At 39.0% G+C, this 19,255-nt stretch overlaps 2 protein-coding genes across 3 annotated transcripts; one reads left to right on the forward strand and one right to left on the reverse strand.

Moving 5' to 3' along the window:
- Positions 1–710: 710 nt before the first annotated feature.
- Positions 711–10,176, reverse strand: ptp4a1 (protein tyrosine phosphatase 4A1). 2 transcript variants are annotated; one of them, XM_038713011.1, is made up of 6 exons: positions 10,021–10,176; positions 6,736–7,426; positions 6,326–6,418; positions 5,224–5,354; positions 4,280–4,354; positions 711–1,868 (listed from the first exon to the last, which is right to left on the reverse strand). In XM_038713011.1, the coding sequence occupies exons 2-6, from the start codon at positions 6,838–6,840 to the stop codon at positions 1,751–1,753; spliced, it is 522 nt and encodes a 173-aa protein (XP_038568939.1). In that variant the 5' UTR covers positions 6,841–7,426; positions 10,021–10,176; the 3' UTR covers positions 711–1,750. The 2 variants fall into 2 exon arrangements, with proteins under 2 accessions (XP_038568939.1, XP_038568948.1); XM_038713020.1 differs by having other exon boundaries at positions 6,736–7,423; positions 10,021–10,150.
- Positions 10,177–14,432: 4,256 nt separating this feature from the next.
- Positions 14,433–18,781, forward strand: LOC119891379 (lengsin-like). Its single transcript, XM_038703025.1, has 4 exons — positions 14,433–14,514; positions 14,838–15,560; positions 16,533–16,699; positions 17,332–18,781. Exons 1-4 carry the CDS (start codon positions 14,433–14,435, stop codon positions 18,523–18,525), a joined length of 2,166 nt encoding a protein of 721 aa, XP_038558953.1. The 3' UTR covers positions 18,526–18,781.
- Positions 18,782–19,255: the final 474 nt, after the last annotated feature.

Consider the following 19,255-nt stretch of genomic DNA (forward strand, 5'->3'; position numbering starts at 1 on the left):
ACCATCGTCTTCATCAGATAGACTGATCGCAACAAGAATTTAAAAGAAGTATTTTAGTACATCCCACATTCTTCCTGCTTGTTTTCTGTTCCAGCTGCTGAATAAAACTTCTTAATTAATCCTTGTGGCACATTTTAAAACCACAACGTGGATTAAACACCTTACATACAATGACTGTTGCCTGTTGTTAAAAGCTAATTTTACAACAGGACGTCAAGAAGTTTTCTCAATATTTCTAGGATCTTGTGATTGACAGACACAAAAGACAATAGAGAGAGGATCTTGTAGATGGAGGTGAACAGAAATTACTCTTCAGGGTTTAACAATTGTGAGTTCTAGTTTTAGTTTTTGGAAATGGGGAACATAAGACAAAACTAATGAAGAGTTAAACTAGAAAATAAATCTGATACTGATACCTTTTCAATTACAACCCTGCCTCTTGATTTGTTCTTGACCAATAGATTAATTGTTTAAATTAAATAAATATTAGTCTTTTCAAATTGTATATAGACATGTAGAACTGAGCAAAGTGATAACATGCTGTGGAAAGTAGCTGGTAAGTAGAATTAGTAGTAGAATTTATTTTTTCGTATCTAACTACTATTTCCACAGTTGAGAATGAAAATCCATTCAGACACAATTTAAAAAAGCACTTTCTATACAATCATGATATTAATTCATAACCAGTGAAAATAACCACCCATTGACTATTTTCTTTTTCAGTGTATCATTTAATGTACTCTCACTGACTCACAAGTTGGTGAACAGGTACAACTTTGTCGCTCACGGTACTAAATCACACATCCATTGATAGTATAAATAGCCAACCTAATAATAATAATACTACACATTTTCAAATACATAAAATCATCAAGTATCCAAGTCTTAAGTTACCGACATCAAATAAAAAGGCATACAAAATATAGCAGACGTTGGAAGTCCAGTTTGAAGCAAAAAAAAGAAAAAAGAAACAAACTAAAACAAAAAACTAAATCACATTTTGGACATGGCAGTTAATTAGTAAACAGAAGATCTGATAGAGAAAAGAAACAAAAGTACGAGTTCCTAGACTTTCAATTGACAAATATTGCAACAAGTAAGCATTTTATATTAAAAAATAGTTACTGAAAGGGCTTAAGTGAGTGTAAGACTTCCTGCACAAGACAAAGGCAACGTTTTCTTTTTTTTTTTGTTCCGAGTAGAAAAATGACCTTTCCCAAATGCCAGCGGGAGTCGACTCCCGCCTCAATTGCCTTTGTTCCACTTCGATTGTAAGGCATTTACGGATGAACCATCTGATTTGAAGGAAGGCATACCTTTTTCCAGTCAGTCTTGAAACGGAACCCTAAAATTGAACGGGGTTTACATAATTCCTCACATCATGAAATTAAAAATTTATTAGGCGATGTAACCGTACTGGCCAATTAAAATCTTTGGGATGCGTTTGCCGAAAACAATTAATCCAACATCTTACAATGATACACGACTCAGCGCTGCCCTTCCGAATTTTTTTTTTGGGGGGAGAGGGGGGGACATCAAGAGAAAACACGGTGATTCCGGTTCACACAACTAATTTTACTGTTTTCTTTTTTGGGACACTTGAGTTTGAACCTGGAGTGGGGAAAGGGGACAGTTAAATTACAGAGCATGGTTTTTCAACACAATGACTAAGAAAACAAGCCTGCCAGGTAATAAGCTAGTGAGGTGGGGGAAGGGGGGGATTTGCCTTGGCGTGGCTCAGGGTTTGGCTCTACTGGATGCAGCAGTTATTGCGATGGCCGTTGGAATCTTTGAAGCGCAGGCGCATCTTTGGACGATATTTTTCCAGGTAGAACAGCTGCTTACTGTTGAACGCTCCTCGACGCTTCCTGGAAGAAACAATGACAATGTCAACTCATTTCAACAGATCTTCATCAATCGCTTCAAACACCACAAGGTCGGACAGTTAAAGGGTGATTTTGGTATTTTGAAACTGTGGCCCCATTTCCATCTATTTTAATGTCAATGCTATTGTATTTGTTGGCCACACATTTATCTCCCTGTTTTCCTGTGAGTGATAGTACTCACAGAAACTGATTGTTTGGGTTGAACATAAAGCAGGGAGGGATGAGTCATAACTTTTAAATAGCTGAGATAGTGAGAAAAGAGTGATTTCAGTAGAAGTGGATGGAGTGCTTTAAAGTATGTGCTATGTCATTTCATGAAATGCTTTTAGCTCCCACATGCTTTAAAATATTTGGATTTTCATAGAAAGGACATTTGATTTTAAATGGCTGTATATTTTGATTAGGGGAGAGCAATAAGTATACAATCTTTCATTACAATATATGTCACTTATATCAGTAATTTAGTATATCTTGATATTAGGGCTGCAGCTAACAATGATTTTATCATTCGAAGCTTCTATAGATTATTTCAACGCTTCATCAGTTGTTGTTTTCTTTAGCTTGAAATAATCCCAGACTTTGGACACTTTCTTCTTTGTCCCTCGCTATTTTCTCTCTTCCTCCACTTTGCAAACAGCGCCATCATAATCACGTCATGTTCGCAGCGTAAGCGCACTGTGCGACAGTAATAAATGTAAATGTAAATGCTCCGTACTTGTATAGCGCCTTTCTAGTCTTTTCGACCACTCAAAGCGCTTTTACACTACATCTGCATTCACCAGTCATTCACATTCATACACTGAGCCTAAGTGCTCAAACGGAAACTAACATTCACACACATTCATACACTGGCGGAATAGCCGCCAGGGGCAATTCGGGGTTCAGTATCTTGCCCAAGGACACTTCGACACGCAACCAGGGGGAGCCAGGGATTGAACCGCCGACCTTCCGATTATCGGCCAACCCGCTCTACCTCCTGAGCCACAGCTGCCCCAAAAGGCCCCAAAATGTCCCAAAATGTCCCAAAATGTCCCAAAATGTCCGTGCAAAACACTGTGCTGTATAGTTATATGGATTGAACAAAGCATTGATGCAAAGAATTTGTATTTTATTAATCAATGAATCGTTTCAACCCTACTTGATATAATAAATATTCAGGAAAATCAAGTCAGAAAATGTTAATGGATAAAATTAACCTAGGAATGTTTTTTTATATTTAGAAAAATTAAAGGATAATATGGTATTTTTAAACCTGAGCCCTTTTGTTTTTGTTTTTTTTTACATATTTTGGTGTGGAAATAACTAGTAAGTACAAACAGTTTTGGAATCTGTGCAATAGACGGCTTCAGCTGACAACCGCCAACCAGCTGAAGTCTCGCTCAAGGACAACTCCCGTTCTGAAATCTTGTGAGTGGCGAGTTGTCCCATCGGTGTTCCTAAAACAACTCGGGAGATTTCAGAGCAAGAACTGTCCTTGAGCGAGACTTCTGTTTCTGGTTTCTCCTTTCATAATATGTAGCCATTTAAAATTAAATGCTCCCAGACCCCCCCCGCAACATTCTAGTAAATTTCTATGAAATTCAAAAGTTTCAAAACATGTGGAACCTAAAAATATTTCAAGAAATGACAACACATACTTGAAAGCACTATCCACCGTTCCTACTGAAATCCCTCTTTTCTCACTATCCGATATCTCAGCTATTTAAAAGTTATGACTCATCCCTCCCTGCTTTACCCAAACATTCATTTTCTGTGAGTCCTCTCTCTCACGGGAAAACAGGGAGATCTCAAAATTATTTGACGGCCACGGCCAACATAATCAGGCAGTGTGGGCTTATCACAGATAACGTGGTATCTTTATATGATAAGCAATAAGAATCTGCTGTACATAAATGCCAAAGATACTGAATGCTTGAGGAAGTGAAGGGTCTCCATTACATAGTTTGTCCACCAGAGAGCAGTGACAACTGTTACGTGTAGAGCTCAGTAGATATCCTGGTTGTAATGATCAAATATAGGCAAATTTAAGGGATCTTTAGAAAAATGTTGATGCTTCCTGACATACCACAACGTCCACGGTTTGATTCTAGCCATTACCTTTGTTGCACGCCTCTCTTTCTTCCCTTGTTTCCCATCTACCTCTGGACTGTCATTTGTAATAAAAGGGGAAAATGCCCCCGAAAATACAATATTTGCAGATACATTATCAGATTTTTAAACGTGAAATATCCACTTTCAGTCAGGCTTTATTTATAACACTACTACAGCGTGCCGTTTCACTGTGAAATGAAGGATCACCAGAAGGCTGGATTGGCTTTTCAAACAAAACATAACCTTCTTCTGGGCAAACACTGCACCTCTGTCAAAAGGTTTTATTTGTCATGCAATCTTACTGTCGAATGAACTGGACAGCATCTTCGTATTTCATCCCACATTCGATCAAGGCGAGCGCGACCAGAACAGGAGCTCTGCAAGGGAAACAAAGCACAAAGTGTGTCAGTTAAACAGATTTGATTTACATTACTCTACTCTCTGATTTCATCTATCCTCAGAAAGACCTCTGTTGAGTTCAAGTTGAGTCCAAAAACTTAATCAGCAAAGTTCTCCCAACCCTCATATTTGTGACTGTGAGCTGTGTGTGTGTGTGTAATAGGACACCGGGGAGCGGAAGTTCATCTATTTTTAAATCTCTGATTTTAGAAACAATGAAAACAGAACCTGTTAGGCAGGTTGTTGTATGTGAGTGATTTCATGAGTCATGTATGGGAACATAAACAAAAACTCATGTGATTTTCAGTCATCCGGGTTATAGGTACTCAAGGAGGATTAAATCAAGGACATTTAATAGCCCAGCTGCCCTTGGATTTTGTAGTTTGCTTTTGAAACCAATGACAAATGTAAAAATCTATCAAAACCAATTATCTTATCTAATTTTCAACCATCTAATTTTACATATACATCAAAATGAGACAATATCGGCTTCTAATAACTGCTTTGAAAGCTTTGTTTCTAGGGCTGCAACTATATTTAAATCATCAACTTGATTGTTTCGTCAGGATCAACCTCCGTAAACCAAAGACATTAAATTTACAGTGATACAAAACAGAAAGGCAGCACATCCTCACATTTGACAAGGAAACTTAATGTTAAATGATAAAAGACAAACAATCGCTCATCAAAAGTGATTATGGATTCATTTTCTCTTTCTCAACAAAATAACTGTCTGTATCAAAAAGTGTACAATTATTTGTCACATCCCAACGCACAGAAATGACGTGTAAAATATAATCCCTTATGATAAGAACACACATTAATCTCTCTGACAGCGAGTGCTCACCTCCCCAGCCCTGCCACACAGTGGACAGCGATGCAGCAGCCGGGCTCCTCCCTAAACTTCAGCTTCAGCAGGTTCAGCCAATCATCCACGATCTGGTTGGAGGGAGGAGCTCCATCGTCAAAAGGCCAATCCTGGAAAAGAAGATGGGGAAAGAGGGAAATGATGTCATGTACCCAGATTCTCGGAAACCAAAACAAAAGAAGTGTGAGGGCTGAACCAGCTGAAGGGAAACAAAAATGTTGTTGTTGGGAGTGGGGGAGGGACGTTAGGAAGGTTTTTTTCCCCCCTTTCTTCTCTTTTTTAGTGGCTACACATGAAGTTGACCCACTTAATCTAGTTAGTGACAGAATCAGTTTATGTACTGTACTTCTCTTTGGTTTCTATGTCATTAAATGAATCCATGAGCATATAATTTAATTGGTGCTGCAACAATTAGTTGATTAATCTCTTAATCGATTGACAGAAATACATTTGACAACTGTTTTCATAATAGATTCATCTTCTAAGTTAATAATAAAGCACAGATCCAGACACATTTGTTTTCAGCTTCTTAAATGTGAGGATTAGCTGCTTTTATATGAATGTAAATTTAATATATTTGGTTTTTAAATGTTCATTGAACAAAACAAGCACCGTGAAGATAACACTTCACTAAAAACAATCAACAAATGAATAAATAATGAAATGAATGATATTCACTACTTAGTTCATTAATTTATATATGCTTTAGTTCCTAATCCATCTTTAAATTGCTGATTAAAAAGTAAATATTTATTACTATGGTTTTGAAAATTAAAACATTAAACACTTTCCTCCCTGGTCTGCTTGCTCAAAAACTCATTAAATCATTCATTAATTCACAGTGTTGGAAAGAGTGAAAAGGTACAAGCTGTGAGCTCAGTGTTATCATTGGTCTTAGTCTGTTATGCCTTTTATTAATGGAAAATTTTACTCAACACTCAGTAAAAACACAAGCATAAAACTGACAGGGCGTGTTCAGGAAAGTAGCACAGAGTTGGGAGAGAAAAAGAGCAAAAAAAACCCCACATTGAGTTTGGTTTGATGCATGAAGGAGTCAATGAGTTTGTAGTCTTGAACTCACCAGAACTTGGATTCCCTCTTTCACCACCAAGGTGGCATCATAGGTGGCCTCACAAACTCTCACAACGGTGGTCACGCCATATTTCTTCAGCTCCTGTAAAAAACACATCACACGATATATTAGAAAGAAACAATACCAAACATAAAGTAAGTACACAAGCAATAAAACTGAATTAGTCTCACGTGTTTTATCTTCCACTGAATATTTCAGAGGGCTTTTATTATCTTCCATTACTGTCAGTTTCAAAATATTATATTTCCGAGCACATTTTCTTTGTCCTCATGTTTCCCAAATGTGAAGATACAGTTCTAGAAACGTATTACTTCAAAAAATGCGTAAGCTTAAAAATGTGTAAACCTCAAATCTGACTGATTAAATTTTAACTTTTAACCAATGACACTGAGGCTCACCTCGATGAACTTGTTCAGGGTGGCGTTGGTGGGATTGTGGGTAATGAGGAACCGCATGTTTTTGTAGGTGATCTCCACAGGGGCTGGTCTGTTCATACGAGCCATTGTGACAACGTAAAAAAAGAAACCCAAAACAAAACCCAGAAGTCTTCCACAGAGTAAAAACTCTAATGTAAACACTTAGTTAACCTCGGAGGGAATGTCAAACAAAAACTTCCAACGAGCTTCTAGAAACCCAGAAACAGAAATCCTCCGGTCTTCTTCGAAGTTGGCAAAAAACAAAACTAAACGAAGGCTGCGACAGGAAAATGGGGAAATTTGAGGAGTTAACGGCCGAAAAAGGGTGGACAATCAGAGAAATAACTCAAAACCCTCTGCTTTGGAATAAAACAAAAGAAAAGGAAGGGGGAAAAAAACAAGGCTGGTTCCACCTTGATTCAGGCCAGGCGGAAGCCGACGAGGGCAGTGTGCAGCGGGTGAAGTTACCCCATCCAGGCCGAGTTGTCGCTGGTTCTGGGAGGCGTCCCGGTCCTGCCAACTTTCCGGGGTCCCTCCTGTGGCTCAAGTGCGTCGGATCGATGGCGAGTTTGGCCGTTCACTCGTCTGCATAGGCAGCGTGCTGAGCCTGGCAGTAGTCCCCACTGCCCTTCAGAAACTCCATAAATGTGTGACCCAGAACACCACAGAACTGCTGCAGGACACAGAGCGGGACAAGGAGAAAGAAGAACAAGGTGCTTTTAAAAACACAGATTTAAAAAGGAAAGAAACAACACGGGGGGGTTCAGTCCTGGTGCTCTTTGCTTTGGCACTGAAACGTGACAAAACAGCTCCTGGTGGTATACACTTGAAACATTTTGGCGATCTCCGACTTGGGATTGAACAATACCCTTATTTTAGAAAAAGTTCAAGCTATTTCCTTTGAGAACATACTGATAGTGAATAGTAAAAGTACTACTACCAAATACTAAGGTTGGTTAATTGACCTATGGAAATATAATGATCTTATTTTAATATTCAAGTTAGAGCTGCAACTAATGATTATCGATTCTTTTATTTATTAATTATTTGGACGACCAGCAGTCCAAAGCCCATTCTGTTTACTATCATAGAAAATATTCACATTTAATAACCTAAAACCAGTGAATTTGTCACAAATAACTTCATAGTTTTGGTTTACTGACTGTTACACATCAGCACTTTAGACTCTACTCTACAACTTGAGATGGTTATTTGTCATTTTACACAACAAAGCAACAGATTCAACAATACCCACAAATGCTGCTGATGTTTTGAGATTTTTATCTCTTCTTTCCAGAACGGGTGCAAAATACACTGGTTAACATTTCTGTTTTGTCAAACAGATGCGTCATACACACCCGCAGACTCCCTTCTGTACACTGATGACTAACATCACCGTAACCCAATAGTGGCCTAGATAATGATACTGCATCTACAGACAAGTGTCAGTCCTTAAGACTCAAAGATTAAACTCAGAAGAAGTGATCGATCGAAGAAAAAGCCTAACATAGACCAGACTTCAACGCAGACATGAGACAGTGTTCTGCAAGTAGGGGTGGGAATCACCAGAGGCCCCACGATGCGATATTATCCCAATATTTATGTTGCGATTCGATTTTAAATATATTGAGATATATTGTGATTTATTACCTTTTTCCAACTTCCAATTAGGTCCCTAAAGTCATGTTCATATCACTTTTTCTGTCCTCTATATGGTCCTGTTAAGTTTTCTAGTGGACTAAAAAAGAAATAGATTTTATTATTCTAGTACCAAAAAGTTAAACGTCCCATCTGCAATTTATATAATAAAATATCGATACTTGGCCTCCGTGTATCGATACAGTATTGCCATGGCAAATATCATGATACTATGCTGTATCGCTTTTTTACCCCACCCCTATCTGCAAGTCCCGGTTTTCATACACTGCCAGAAATTAAATATAAAATTTACATTTACACTAAAAACAAGTTGCGCATTTCCCAGTGTTTAAGAACTAATGAGGTGCAATCATACAAAGCTAAAAATGTGAACTCTTGTGTGTTTTTGTGCGTTATTAACCCACCTCAGCATGTTAAGCACGACACTGTTAACTGCAAGGATGTGAGATGCAATGCTTCACAGGAGGGAAGATGGTAAAATAAGACGACAAAAATGAAAGTCTACCTGTGAGTATGTTACATAAAGTCACACTGCAGTACTGTGTAACATCCCACCTAATGGCTGCTGCTGCACAATAAGAAGGATGTGTCATTTCTGACATCTAGGTCATATCTGTGAAAGCTGAGCTCACCACGAGGCCTTCAGCTGGGCTTTAACTGTTATTATCATCATCGTCGTCGTCAATCGGACTCTCAAATGGTTTCACTGCCATTAAGCTGAGTTCTTAATGTTTTTGCCCTTTACACCCTTAAGCAGGGTATTAATATCTGAAGGCCCACTTGCTGGAAATGTTTCTGTCCTGCAGCTTATGCTCCAAATACTAAAACCTAAGCTGATCAAGCATGCTTTGTTAATCCGGCATTTTTCCGGCTGAAAAACAGAATTTGATGGAAAATGTTGCATAGCGAACAAAAATGGAGCGAACAAATGACAGAGAGGGAAGTGTTGTAAAAAGACAAAAGCAAGGTGAGAAACATAAAAAGGATCATTTAAATTGATGACATGTTATTGCAGTGCAAGGCTGTAAAGTGTCCTTTGTGTGAGGAGCGACTGGGCGCCATCATATAGCGTTGGAGGCCTATAGGCTGTCAAAGAGCTGAGCGATGGACCCTCGACCCACGTTGCTTTCAGGTGACAAATACGACGCCTCGTTGAAGCAGCAGGCAGGTAGTGCGTGTCGAAAAATCACAAAGAAAATGTCATTTAGATTTTTGACTTATTTCACGTGAAAATGCGTCGATTTAATCAGACAGAAACTTCGAGAGGACTAACGTTAGCAAGGACCAGCCCGTGCTGCGCATCCTACCGCCGCTTCCGAGCCTTGACGAACAACACACAAAGCTTTTAATTACCACTTAAAAAACAGGGGCAAACACACGTTCAATCAATTTATGTCAGAGTTAAGTAAGAGATTAAGTCTTAAGCGTTAGAGTCAGGAAGATTTTAAACCGGGTTCGTGAGAAACAGGCCGTGATTTCACCGAGGAAGGCCAGCTGGTAACGGTAACGGGCTGATTTTTTTTTTTTTTTTTACAACACAAGCAGCCGAAGGAATTAAAACTGAAACAAAATGGCAGCCAATAAATAAATAAAAAACACGTTACTTACTGGGATATGCTTACTCATTGAAGATTGTAGCTTAATCATACAGCCGGTCCCCAGAAAAAGGTAAAACTGTGAAACGGTTCTCCACCATACAGTCCGATGCCGTTTCTCCGAGCGGAGCCGAAGTCTCCTGACGTACTGCGACGACTCGGTCCGCCTGGAAAGAAAGCCGAACGCCTCTTCCTGTTGAAACTTCCAAAATAAAACACTAGGACTACTACTCTTCTTAAAGCTGCTGGTATCTCTGTTTTATTTAATTATTAATTTAATATCTTTGAGTTTTGTACAATTGGTCAGAGATTAAAAAAAGCTATTCGAAGAAACCACCTTTAGTGAAGGGAATTTGTCATTTTGTTCTTAATCTTCATTGACTACACCATTACGCAATTCATTGATAAAGTAATCAGCAGATTAATCGACAATCTAAATAACAGGTTGAAGCTACCACTATGGACAGAAGAAAAAAAAGGATTAAAGAGGGTAAGGGATTTTGGATTCAGTATTTCTAAAAACCTGGTACAAATTAGTTAGAGAAATACAACATTGGCAGATAGGGAAAAGCCTTTTATGTGGATGAACTTTACAAAGCATGTAGCATTGCTTTTCTTTCTTGTACTATTTAGTGCACAATTTGTTTGAAATTTTGCACATAAATATAAAATGTATAAAAGGATCCTGTAGGATCACATATGATGTTCTTCTTTTGTATGTTACCAGAAGATGGCTTGTTACATTTTGACATGTTTGATGCACAGTGCTGTCTTGTAATGCCTTGTAGGAAATACTACTGAAAAGTAATTATAACAGGACTGTTGCCAGAGTTCATGAGTCCAAGTTCTCCCATCGCCCCCAGAACATTTTAACCAGACACCAGGTTTCCAATTATTTTCTCATAATTTATTAAATTCTGCCTTGTGTACACTACCTGTCAAACTAATGGAGAAATAAGGACTCCTTTATTTACTATTGGCCAGAAGTACTCAAATAGAAACATATTGAGCCTAAAAATACTGGAAACAGCCTATAAAATACCCACCATGTGTACATTTTAAATTGTGTCCCCCAAGGCTGCTCAAATTCCTAAAATCCAAGACATGAGGACATGATGAAGAACAAGATGATGATGATGATTTCTGTAAAAAGCATAGTAACTGGGGAAATATGGTACAAAACATGCTGCTGCATGGCAGGTAAAATACTTTTCACCAAGGTGTCAGGCCTTCAAACGACAGTCATATTCTTAAATTGAACTTCACGCTAGAGCCTGTCCAACCAGTTTCATCAGCTTACAGTTGAATTCCCGAAATCGAAAACAGGTGGAGAGAAGTTAACACAAAAGTTACCACCAACACACGACAATACTGGAATCATAACAACAACATGTTGACAGTGTTCAGTACTTTAGGTGTGGCTCCTGCTGTAAGGCATTTTGAATTTATTGAACTTTTAAGAATATTCAGTGTTTGTCAGATTTCTGAAAATTTAAATTCTTAGCCATGATTTTACAATGTGATGTATTTGTTTATTTATTTATTTATTTTTATTCCTTTGTAGCATTTTTGTTCCAAGGAATGACACACCTTAAGCTTTATTTTGAAGAGAAACCCAGGCAACTTCCGTTCCTTCCTGTATTTAATTATCTCTAGCTTGAGGCAGCTTTTTAAAACCCCACCCTGAAAATGTGAGGAGGTGTTTAGCCCAGACATCTTTCTGCCTCCATGCCTATGCTCCATGCTGCACAGGTCAGGTGGTCGCTGCTGAGGCCTGACTGCTCTTTTACCTCCTGGAGCCACATGTGGCCAGAACACCGGAAATGATCCAGAATTACAAAGACTGAAACATGAGAGATTTAGGAACAATTAATAAATAGATTCTGTATTATTAATTAAACTAAACTGACTGTAAGTAGGAGTTTAAAGGACAATCGATCCCTACAATCAATAAATTTATATATATAATATATATTTTACTGTCTTAAGCTATAGGATCTTCAAATATGGAATATGTAATTTTACATTGTGTAAAATATCATGTATCATATATATTTCACAGTTTAATACACAATTGAGACACTGTGTATGGATTTAAAATACAATATTTGTCAGAAATAAAATGACAAAAATAATCGCATTGATCCAACATACTGTACACTCACCTAAAGGATTATTAGGAACACCTGTTCAATTTCTCATTAATGCAATTAATGACAATGAGTTCACTGTACTAAAATGGCCCCCACAGTCACCAGATCTCAACCCAATAGAGCATCTTTGGGATGTGGTGGAACGGGAGCTTCGTGCCCTGGATGTGCATCCCACAAATCTCCATCAACTGCAAGATGCTATCCATCAATATGGGCCAACATTTCTAAAGAATGCTTTCAGCACCTTGTTGAATCAATGCCACGTAGAATTAAGGCAGTTCTGAAGGTGAAAGGGGGTCAAACACAGTATTAGTATGGTGTTCCTAATAATCCTTTAGGTGAGTGTATATAGCCTGTGTGTGTATATCTATCTATCTATCTATCTATCTATCTATCTATCTATCTATCTATCTATCTATCTATCTAGCTATCGTAGATAGATAGATAGATAGATAGATACAATATACATTATATATAAATGATTATAAAGCAGCCCTCATGCACCCAGAGATGGTACAGAGAGATGGTATTGTAAAATCACTGATGATACATTTAAATGATCCCACAGTATATGTCATCATGTTGCCTGAGCCTACTTAAAATACGCCAAATAAAACTCTATCCACCTCCACTGTACCGTGGTTGCTGCAGAAGTAGACGAATATTGGCAGTTATCTCAAAACCTTGGTAAAAAACACCGAATCTCCATGCATTGATAGAAACTTGCAATTTGGGTGAACAGAGCCTTTATAAATGTAAAGTTTTGACAGTGGTGGGTATGTATGTGTGTAAACTCTGACCACATGCAGGTCTATTAACATTAACAAGCACATTAAAGTTGATGCAGAGAAGCTTATTTCTCAGTCGATTAGGTCCTAATTAAGTTCACTTTATCAGGCCATTTGATGTTTAAGTCCCACATTATCAGTGTTGAAGTCAGAGTTGAGTCACACGTCGTTATAACTGGAGATTCAGCCCAATGTATACCAGATACAGGCCTGTAATAGGTGCAGTGCAAATGTAGTAGCCTATTATATTAATAACAATGGTAGACATTGTGGGTTGCTAAATATATAGAAGCATTTAAACAATAAGTAAAGTAAATAAAACCTTAATTATATTGGTACCACTATATGATAAGATATACTTAACTATTGTATGTTGTAACTATTAGCTGTACTAATGGTTAATAAATCATTCATTAATGTTTTGCTAAAGAAATCCGTTGGTTACACTTTATTTTACAGTTCTGTAATATCCTGTTTGTTTCATAACGTCCAAGAATGTTCCTTAAAAAAGGACCATAGAGACAGTGATCAATTGGTTCCCTACCTATAGATTAATTCCAGGGATGAGTAATTAGTCTACAGACAAGATATACATATAAAGTATGTAGAATAAAGTTACCAGTAAAAAGTAAATAATAAATGAATATTTAATTTGGTTTCTTTTTTTTTCATTTTAGGAAATCTTATTTCCCTATATTTACTTAAATATAAGGAATTTTACTTATTATCTACTGATTATTTCCTTAAATTTACAGCATTTACAACAAAAAGTTACCAATACTTCCATCAGGTGTTATTTACTTTCAGCATACATTTACTTCATATGGGTTTATATGCAGCTCTAATTCATCATTTATATATATGTTTATAAATAAATACATTTTCACAACACAACAAAAAAGCTCCTTATATTTTATTATGATTCTATAAGTGTTAATCCATTATTTATTGTCCATTAATAAATGGCCATTAATTACAACATATAAACTGAAAGTTCGTTTTTGATTTTGAATTCAGTAGTTGACAAAACAATCTCATCACAAGGTCCATTTAGTGGCTGCTCCGGAGCTTTCAGCTGTGTCACATGCTTTTCGACCTTGTGGTGAGATCAGAACATTTTATTACATATAACTCATTAGAAAGTGTTACCATACTTCTATGATATTAAACTACACTGACTGAAACTGGTTAGAGCTGACGCAGAACAATAAATATGTAATTTCAGCTGATTTTGCCTAAACATTCCTATTAGGTTTCTTCCTTAAGAAAACACACTGCTGATTGGAGAGTGATTTCACTCAAACAGCGGTTCTTTAATGCACAGACCATCACTAACCGCAGCCATTGTCTGGTACTCACAGTTGTGTGTTTTCATCTCTCTGGAATAAATACTTTTGCTCCCATATGTTTCTGGAAACGCAAGCAGCTGCTGAGCTCTGCAGTTTCACTTTGCAATGGCACAAAAGCAACACTGAATTGTCCTCATGGGGCAGCCAATGAGCTCAAAGCAGCAGTGGTTCAGTGTCTACCAGCGGCTGGACGGTGCCAGTTTCCAGCTGGACTCCTGTGGGTGTTGGGGGGGCAAAAAGAATTTTCTAATCCGTCACCATTGTACCAATTGTCTATAAAAATTAATGTGCGAGTGAAGCTCTGCCTTCACATGGGGACAATCAAATTCTAAATCACAGTTCATGAAAGAGTATAAACAAAGAAATGAATGACTCTGAAGATTTCAAGGTAACAGCTCCACGCCTAACTGTTTCATTTTTCTTGTGAACGGCACAGCAGCTTTGGCTTAAAATATATATTTTTTATTTGACTCTATTGACAAGTTGGATCTTGATTCCTTGCACTCTTTGGTAACTCATCTCTTACCGTACTTGTGATAGACCCATTGTGTGTTTTCCAGGAGGGCCAGAGTAGAAGCAAAGACCAAATAGATGGCACTGGGATGAGTCTGGGCCACAGGAAGGGAGTGAGGGTCACTGGGAAATATGTGCCTGTGGTGGACTGGAGCAGCAGAGGAGGAGGTCCATCCATCGTCCACCCTCCCACTAGCACCCCTTTACCTCCGGACACCCCGACTGTGATCTCCATCGGCCCTGTGCCTCACAAACTCCCAGAGCGACTCGATGACCGCAGGATGGATGAACCTGTCGTCGGGGAGGACTGGACCACAGAGGAGTCCACTCACGCCAGGGTTCCCTACGGTGAGATGTGCGTCCCCAGGCAGACCATGGAGGAGCTGAAGAGCATCCTGAGGGACAGTCCTCTGCTCAGCATCCGGGGAAGAGATGATGGGAAGCCAGGGCGTCCTTATACATACCTCCATGGAAGCAGCAGCAGCAGCAGCGGCGGTGGTGGTGGTGGAAGGCCAGACGGACGGCAGGACGATGGAAACCCCAACAGGGTGTTCAGCACCTTCAAACCCCATTCTGATGCTTCCAGAAAGGGCCCCAGCTCCAGCGATAGCACATCTATTCAGCTGCCTTCCGGCATGGATTCATCCAGCTCATTCAGGTCTGATGCCAACACAAATAGGCAGCCTGGAGTTAGCACACACACAAATGCAAGCGGCAGCTCCTGGGGAGAGACTGGAGCTTCTCATTCAGGTTGGTGAAGTTTTGGTTAAAAGAAAAGTTTGTCCCTGACACAAGTGAATAAATATCTGCTACTCTGCTACAAAGTTAAAATTGAGCAAATAGAGAGTGGATAGCTTCAGCTATTTGAGGACAAACCATTAAAAGATGATGGCTCACAGGGCTGCAACATGAGTCATGTCTTGAGTCGAGTCTTGTTTTAAAATCTTGGCTTTATCTAATTCTAGTTCTAGTTTTAACCTAACTTGTAATTGACTTGGACTCATCAATGGATATTGACTTCTTGAATCTGACAAAAATGAAATGAACTTTTATTTGTAGTAGTTTAACTTGTACACATTGATTTGTCAGTTACTAGAATTAACTTGAAATTGAACTCCAGCAGAAGGATTTACATCTCTTATCACCGATTAGAAACTCTTTAATCTTTAGTTTTACATTTGTAACAATGTTTTGTTGCCTATTTTGAGGTTGTTTGTCAATGGGATTCGATTTTCTCTGCCCTCAGTATTATAACCCTGCAGATACTGGGTTTTTTGAGGCTGATAATGATATTAAAAACTTTAATAAAGAAGTACCTTTTTAATCAGTAGCTTTTCACATAGCATATTCATACTTAGTTTTTTTTGACCATGTCACAGTCAACTTCTTAGTGCTCTCTGGTGGACAAACCCTGTACTGGAGACACCGTTTCTAAATTCCATCAAACCTAGTTTGGCATTTCTGTACTGCAATTTATAGTTATACACAGATACCAACATATCTGCAATAACTAATATCAGCTGGGCAGATTTAGATCTAGATGTTTTTATTTTATTTTTTAGCTATACTATTGACTTGAAAGGGAACTTTGGTTTTACTAAAGTGGTCTTGACACCACTGACTTTAAAAATAGTAAAGGAAAACATGAATTTAAATACGTTTGAAATGAAACTTCAGTGGTTGTCCAATGTTTTTGCAGATATTTCAAACTCTTTTCCACAGATAACGAAAAGGAGACTGTTGAGATTTTTGGAAATCAGAGGTTCATTTCAGCCATGGAGCAGATCAAGCAGCAGATCGCCAGAGAAAACATCAACTTTGTCCGTTTCGAGGCCACCGACCTCCATGGGGTGTCCCGGTCCAAGACAGTGCCTGTCCGCTTCTTCCATGTAATCAACTCACCTTATCTATCTATCTATCTATCTATCTATCTATCTATCTATCTATCTATCTATCTATCTATCTATCTATCTATCTATCTATCTATCTATCTATCTATCTATCTATCTATCTATCTATCTATCTATCTAATCACCAGTCCTCTGGGGACCATGAAAACATTTCATGGCAATCCATCAAATAGCCTGGACCAATGTAGTGGACTGACATTGCCAACCACTCAGCCATGCTACTAGTATGGCTAAAAATGCAGTTTTAGAGGGATTTTTGCGTCAGGTGCAGTGAGTTCGTTGTATCTGAAGGTCTGGGCGGATGGCTTAAATGTAGTAACACCATGTAACTCCTTTTAAAATCAGAAATTGAACTTTTTTCCATTACTGTTTGTGTATAAATTAAACAAATAATATATAATGTGAGCTTTCGAGGTGTTGGTAAGTTTTTTTTACTTTGCACAGAGCCAAGCAAGTTATGCTAAGCTAGGGTAATCACCTCTCAGTTCTACCTCACAGACATCAGAATGGTATTGATTTTTTCATCTAACTCTCAAACAGAAAGTGAACGATTATACTGTATGTCACTAAAATATTGAACTATTACTTCAATGTAAACGTTGCATCCACAGGAGAAAGCGGTATATGGGATACCGATGCCGAGAAGCTACTTGGAGCTGACCCTGAGCCCCAAGAGCAATGAAGTGGACCACGCCAGTGCTGCCAACTTTAGCAGTGATGTCCTTTTGATCCCTGATCTTTCGACCTTCAGGGTCTTACCCTGGGCCGAGCAGACAGCCCGGGTCATATGCGACCCCTGCACGGTGACAGGAAGCCCCCTTCGTACTTCACCTCGCCTCATTGCCAAGCAGCTCCTTGGACAGCTCCAAAGCATGGGATTCTCCCTGAACTCATCCTTCACCTATGAATGCTGCGTCCTAGGAGCGCCGGACCGAATTGGACCAAAGACACTCCTTTTCCCGGCCACCACTCTGCTCAGCAACCATGACCTGCCTTTCTTCCAGCAGCTGGTGGACAACATGTATTGCATGGGCGCAGACATAGACAGCATCTCCTCTGCAAGCGGCCCCGGCCAGATGGAGATCAACCTGAGGCCAGAGTTTGGGATTGCAGCCGCAGACAGCGCCTTCACCTTCCGCACCGGCATCAAAGAGATGGCTCGTAAACACAGTTACATTGCCAGCTTCTTCACTGACGATGGCATGTACAACGCTGGGGTGCTCTCTCACAGCTTGTGGGATGCTAACGGGCGACGTAGCCTCTTCCAGAGTGGGGAGAAGGCAGGTGAGTTATCTGAGATTGGCAGGAAATGGCTGGCCGGGCTCCTCACCCACTCTGCTGCCCTGAGCTGCCTGATGTCCCCCGGGCTGGGCTGCCGGAGCCACATCGCCAAAACGATTAAAGACCCCAAACGAATGCTTTGCGCCACCTGCGGCTGCAATGATAACAGCAGCTCCTTCAACATCAAGTGTCATGGAGGGAGGGAGACACACATTGACAACAAGTTGGGGTCAGCCATGGCCAACCCTTACATCGTGCTGGCTGCAACTGTGGCCGCAGGCCTGGACGGCATCAGACGAAACCTGAACGTCGAGAGCAGTCTGAACAAAGCCCCCAGTCAGCAGAAGGAGTTTGCCATTCCCGTGAAGCTTGACGACGCTCTGGAGGCATTGGGGGAGGATCACGTTATCCGCAGCACCCTCGGAGAGCCGTTTGTTCAGTATTTCATCGCCATGAAAAAGTTTGAGATTGAGACCCAAGAACTAGATGATGAGAGGAATAAGTGCCTAGAGTATTTTATCTAGAAATCATTCTCGTTTTATAAAATGAGAAACACACTCCCTCCTGCCACACAAATAAAAGTATGAAAAACAACAGCTTGAATAGATATTTTATTTTTATTTTATATATAATGTTGATACCATAGACTGTTTGATACTTTATTATTATTATACAGATCTGTTTTTTCATTTCAAAATAAAGGTATAAGTACACTCAACGTGCGAAGCAGTGTTATGCAATTTTATTGCTGTGTATACTTTTTTTATTACTTTTAAGAACAATACTGATGCACCTGTAGCTTTGACTGCAAACATAGAAGTTTAGTACTACATAACCTGTTAAATAAAAAAATAAGTTTTCTGCACATTGGGTAAGTCTGCCAGAGAAGAAAGATAAAACATTCTATAACAATAATGCTAAACAAAATGCTAAATGCTAAGCAAATCTACATCTTTAATCTAGTCAGTAATGTTTTTTTGGTGTGTAACAAACATTACAACCTGTTCCTCCGCTCGTGTGGCTGCTGACTTTATGTCTTGTTTTGCTGTTGTCAGAGAGAGGTGCTTAAATTTGATCGTCTATGACCAAAGTATCAAAGAGTTTTACAGCTTAACCTTCTCATTGCAAAAAAGACACGTGAAATCCTGAATGTAATTGCAAAGCCTAAGTGATTTGGGGAAAAAAAGTTGGTTTTCAGGCATTGTTTTCACACATGTATATGTTTATATTTACAGTGTATAAAAATGTAATGTT

Source organism: Micropterus salmoides, unplaced genomic scaffold, assembly GCF_014851395.1.
Source record: "Micropterus salmoides isolate LMB-PRFRI ecotype aquatic unplaced genomic scaffold, ASM1485139v1 Ms_hic_scaffold_1, whole genome shotgun sequence".
In the NCBI taxonomy this organism is placed as follows: Eukaryota; Metazoa; Chordata; class Actinopteri; order Centrarchiformes; family Centrarchidae; genus Micropterus; species Micropterus salmoides.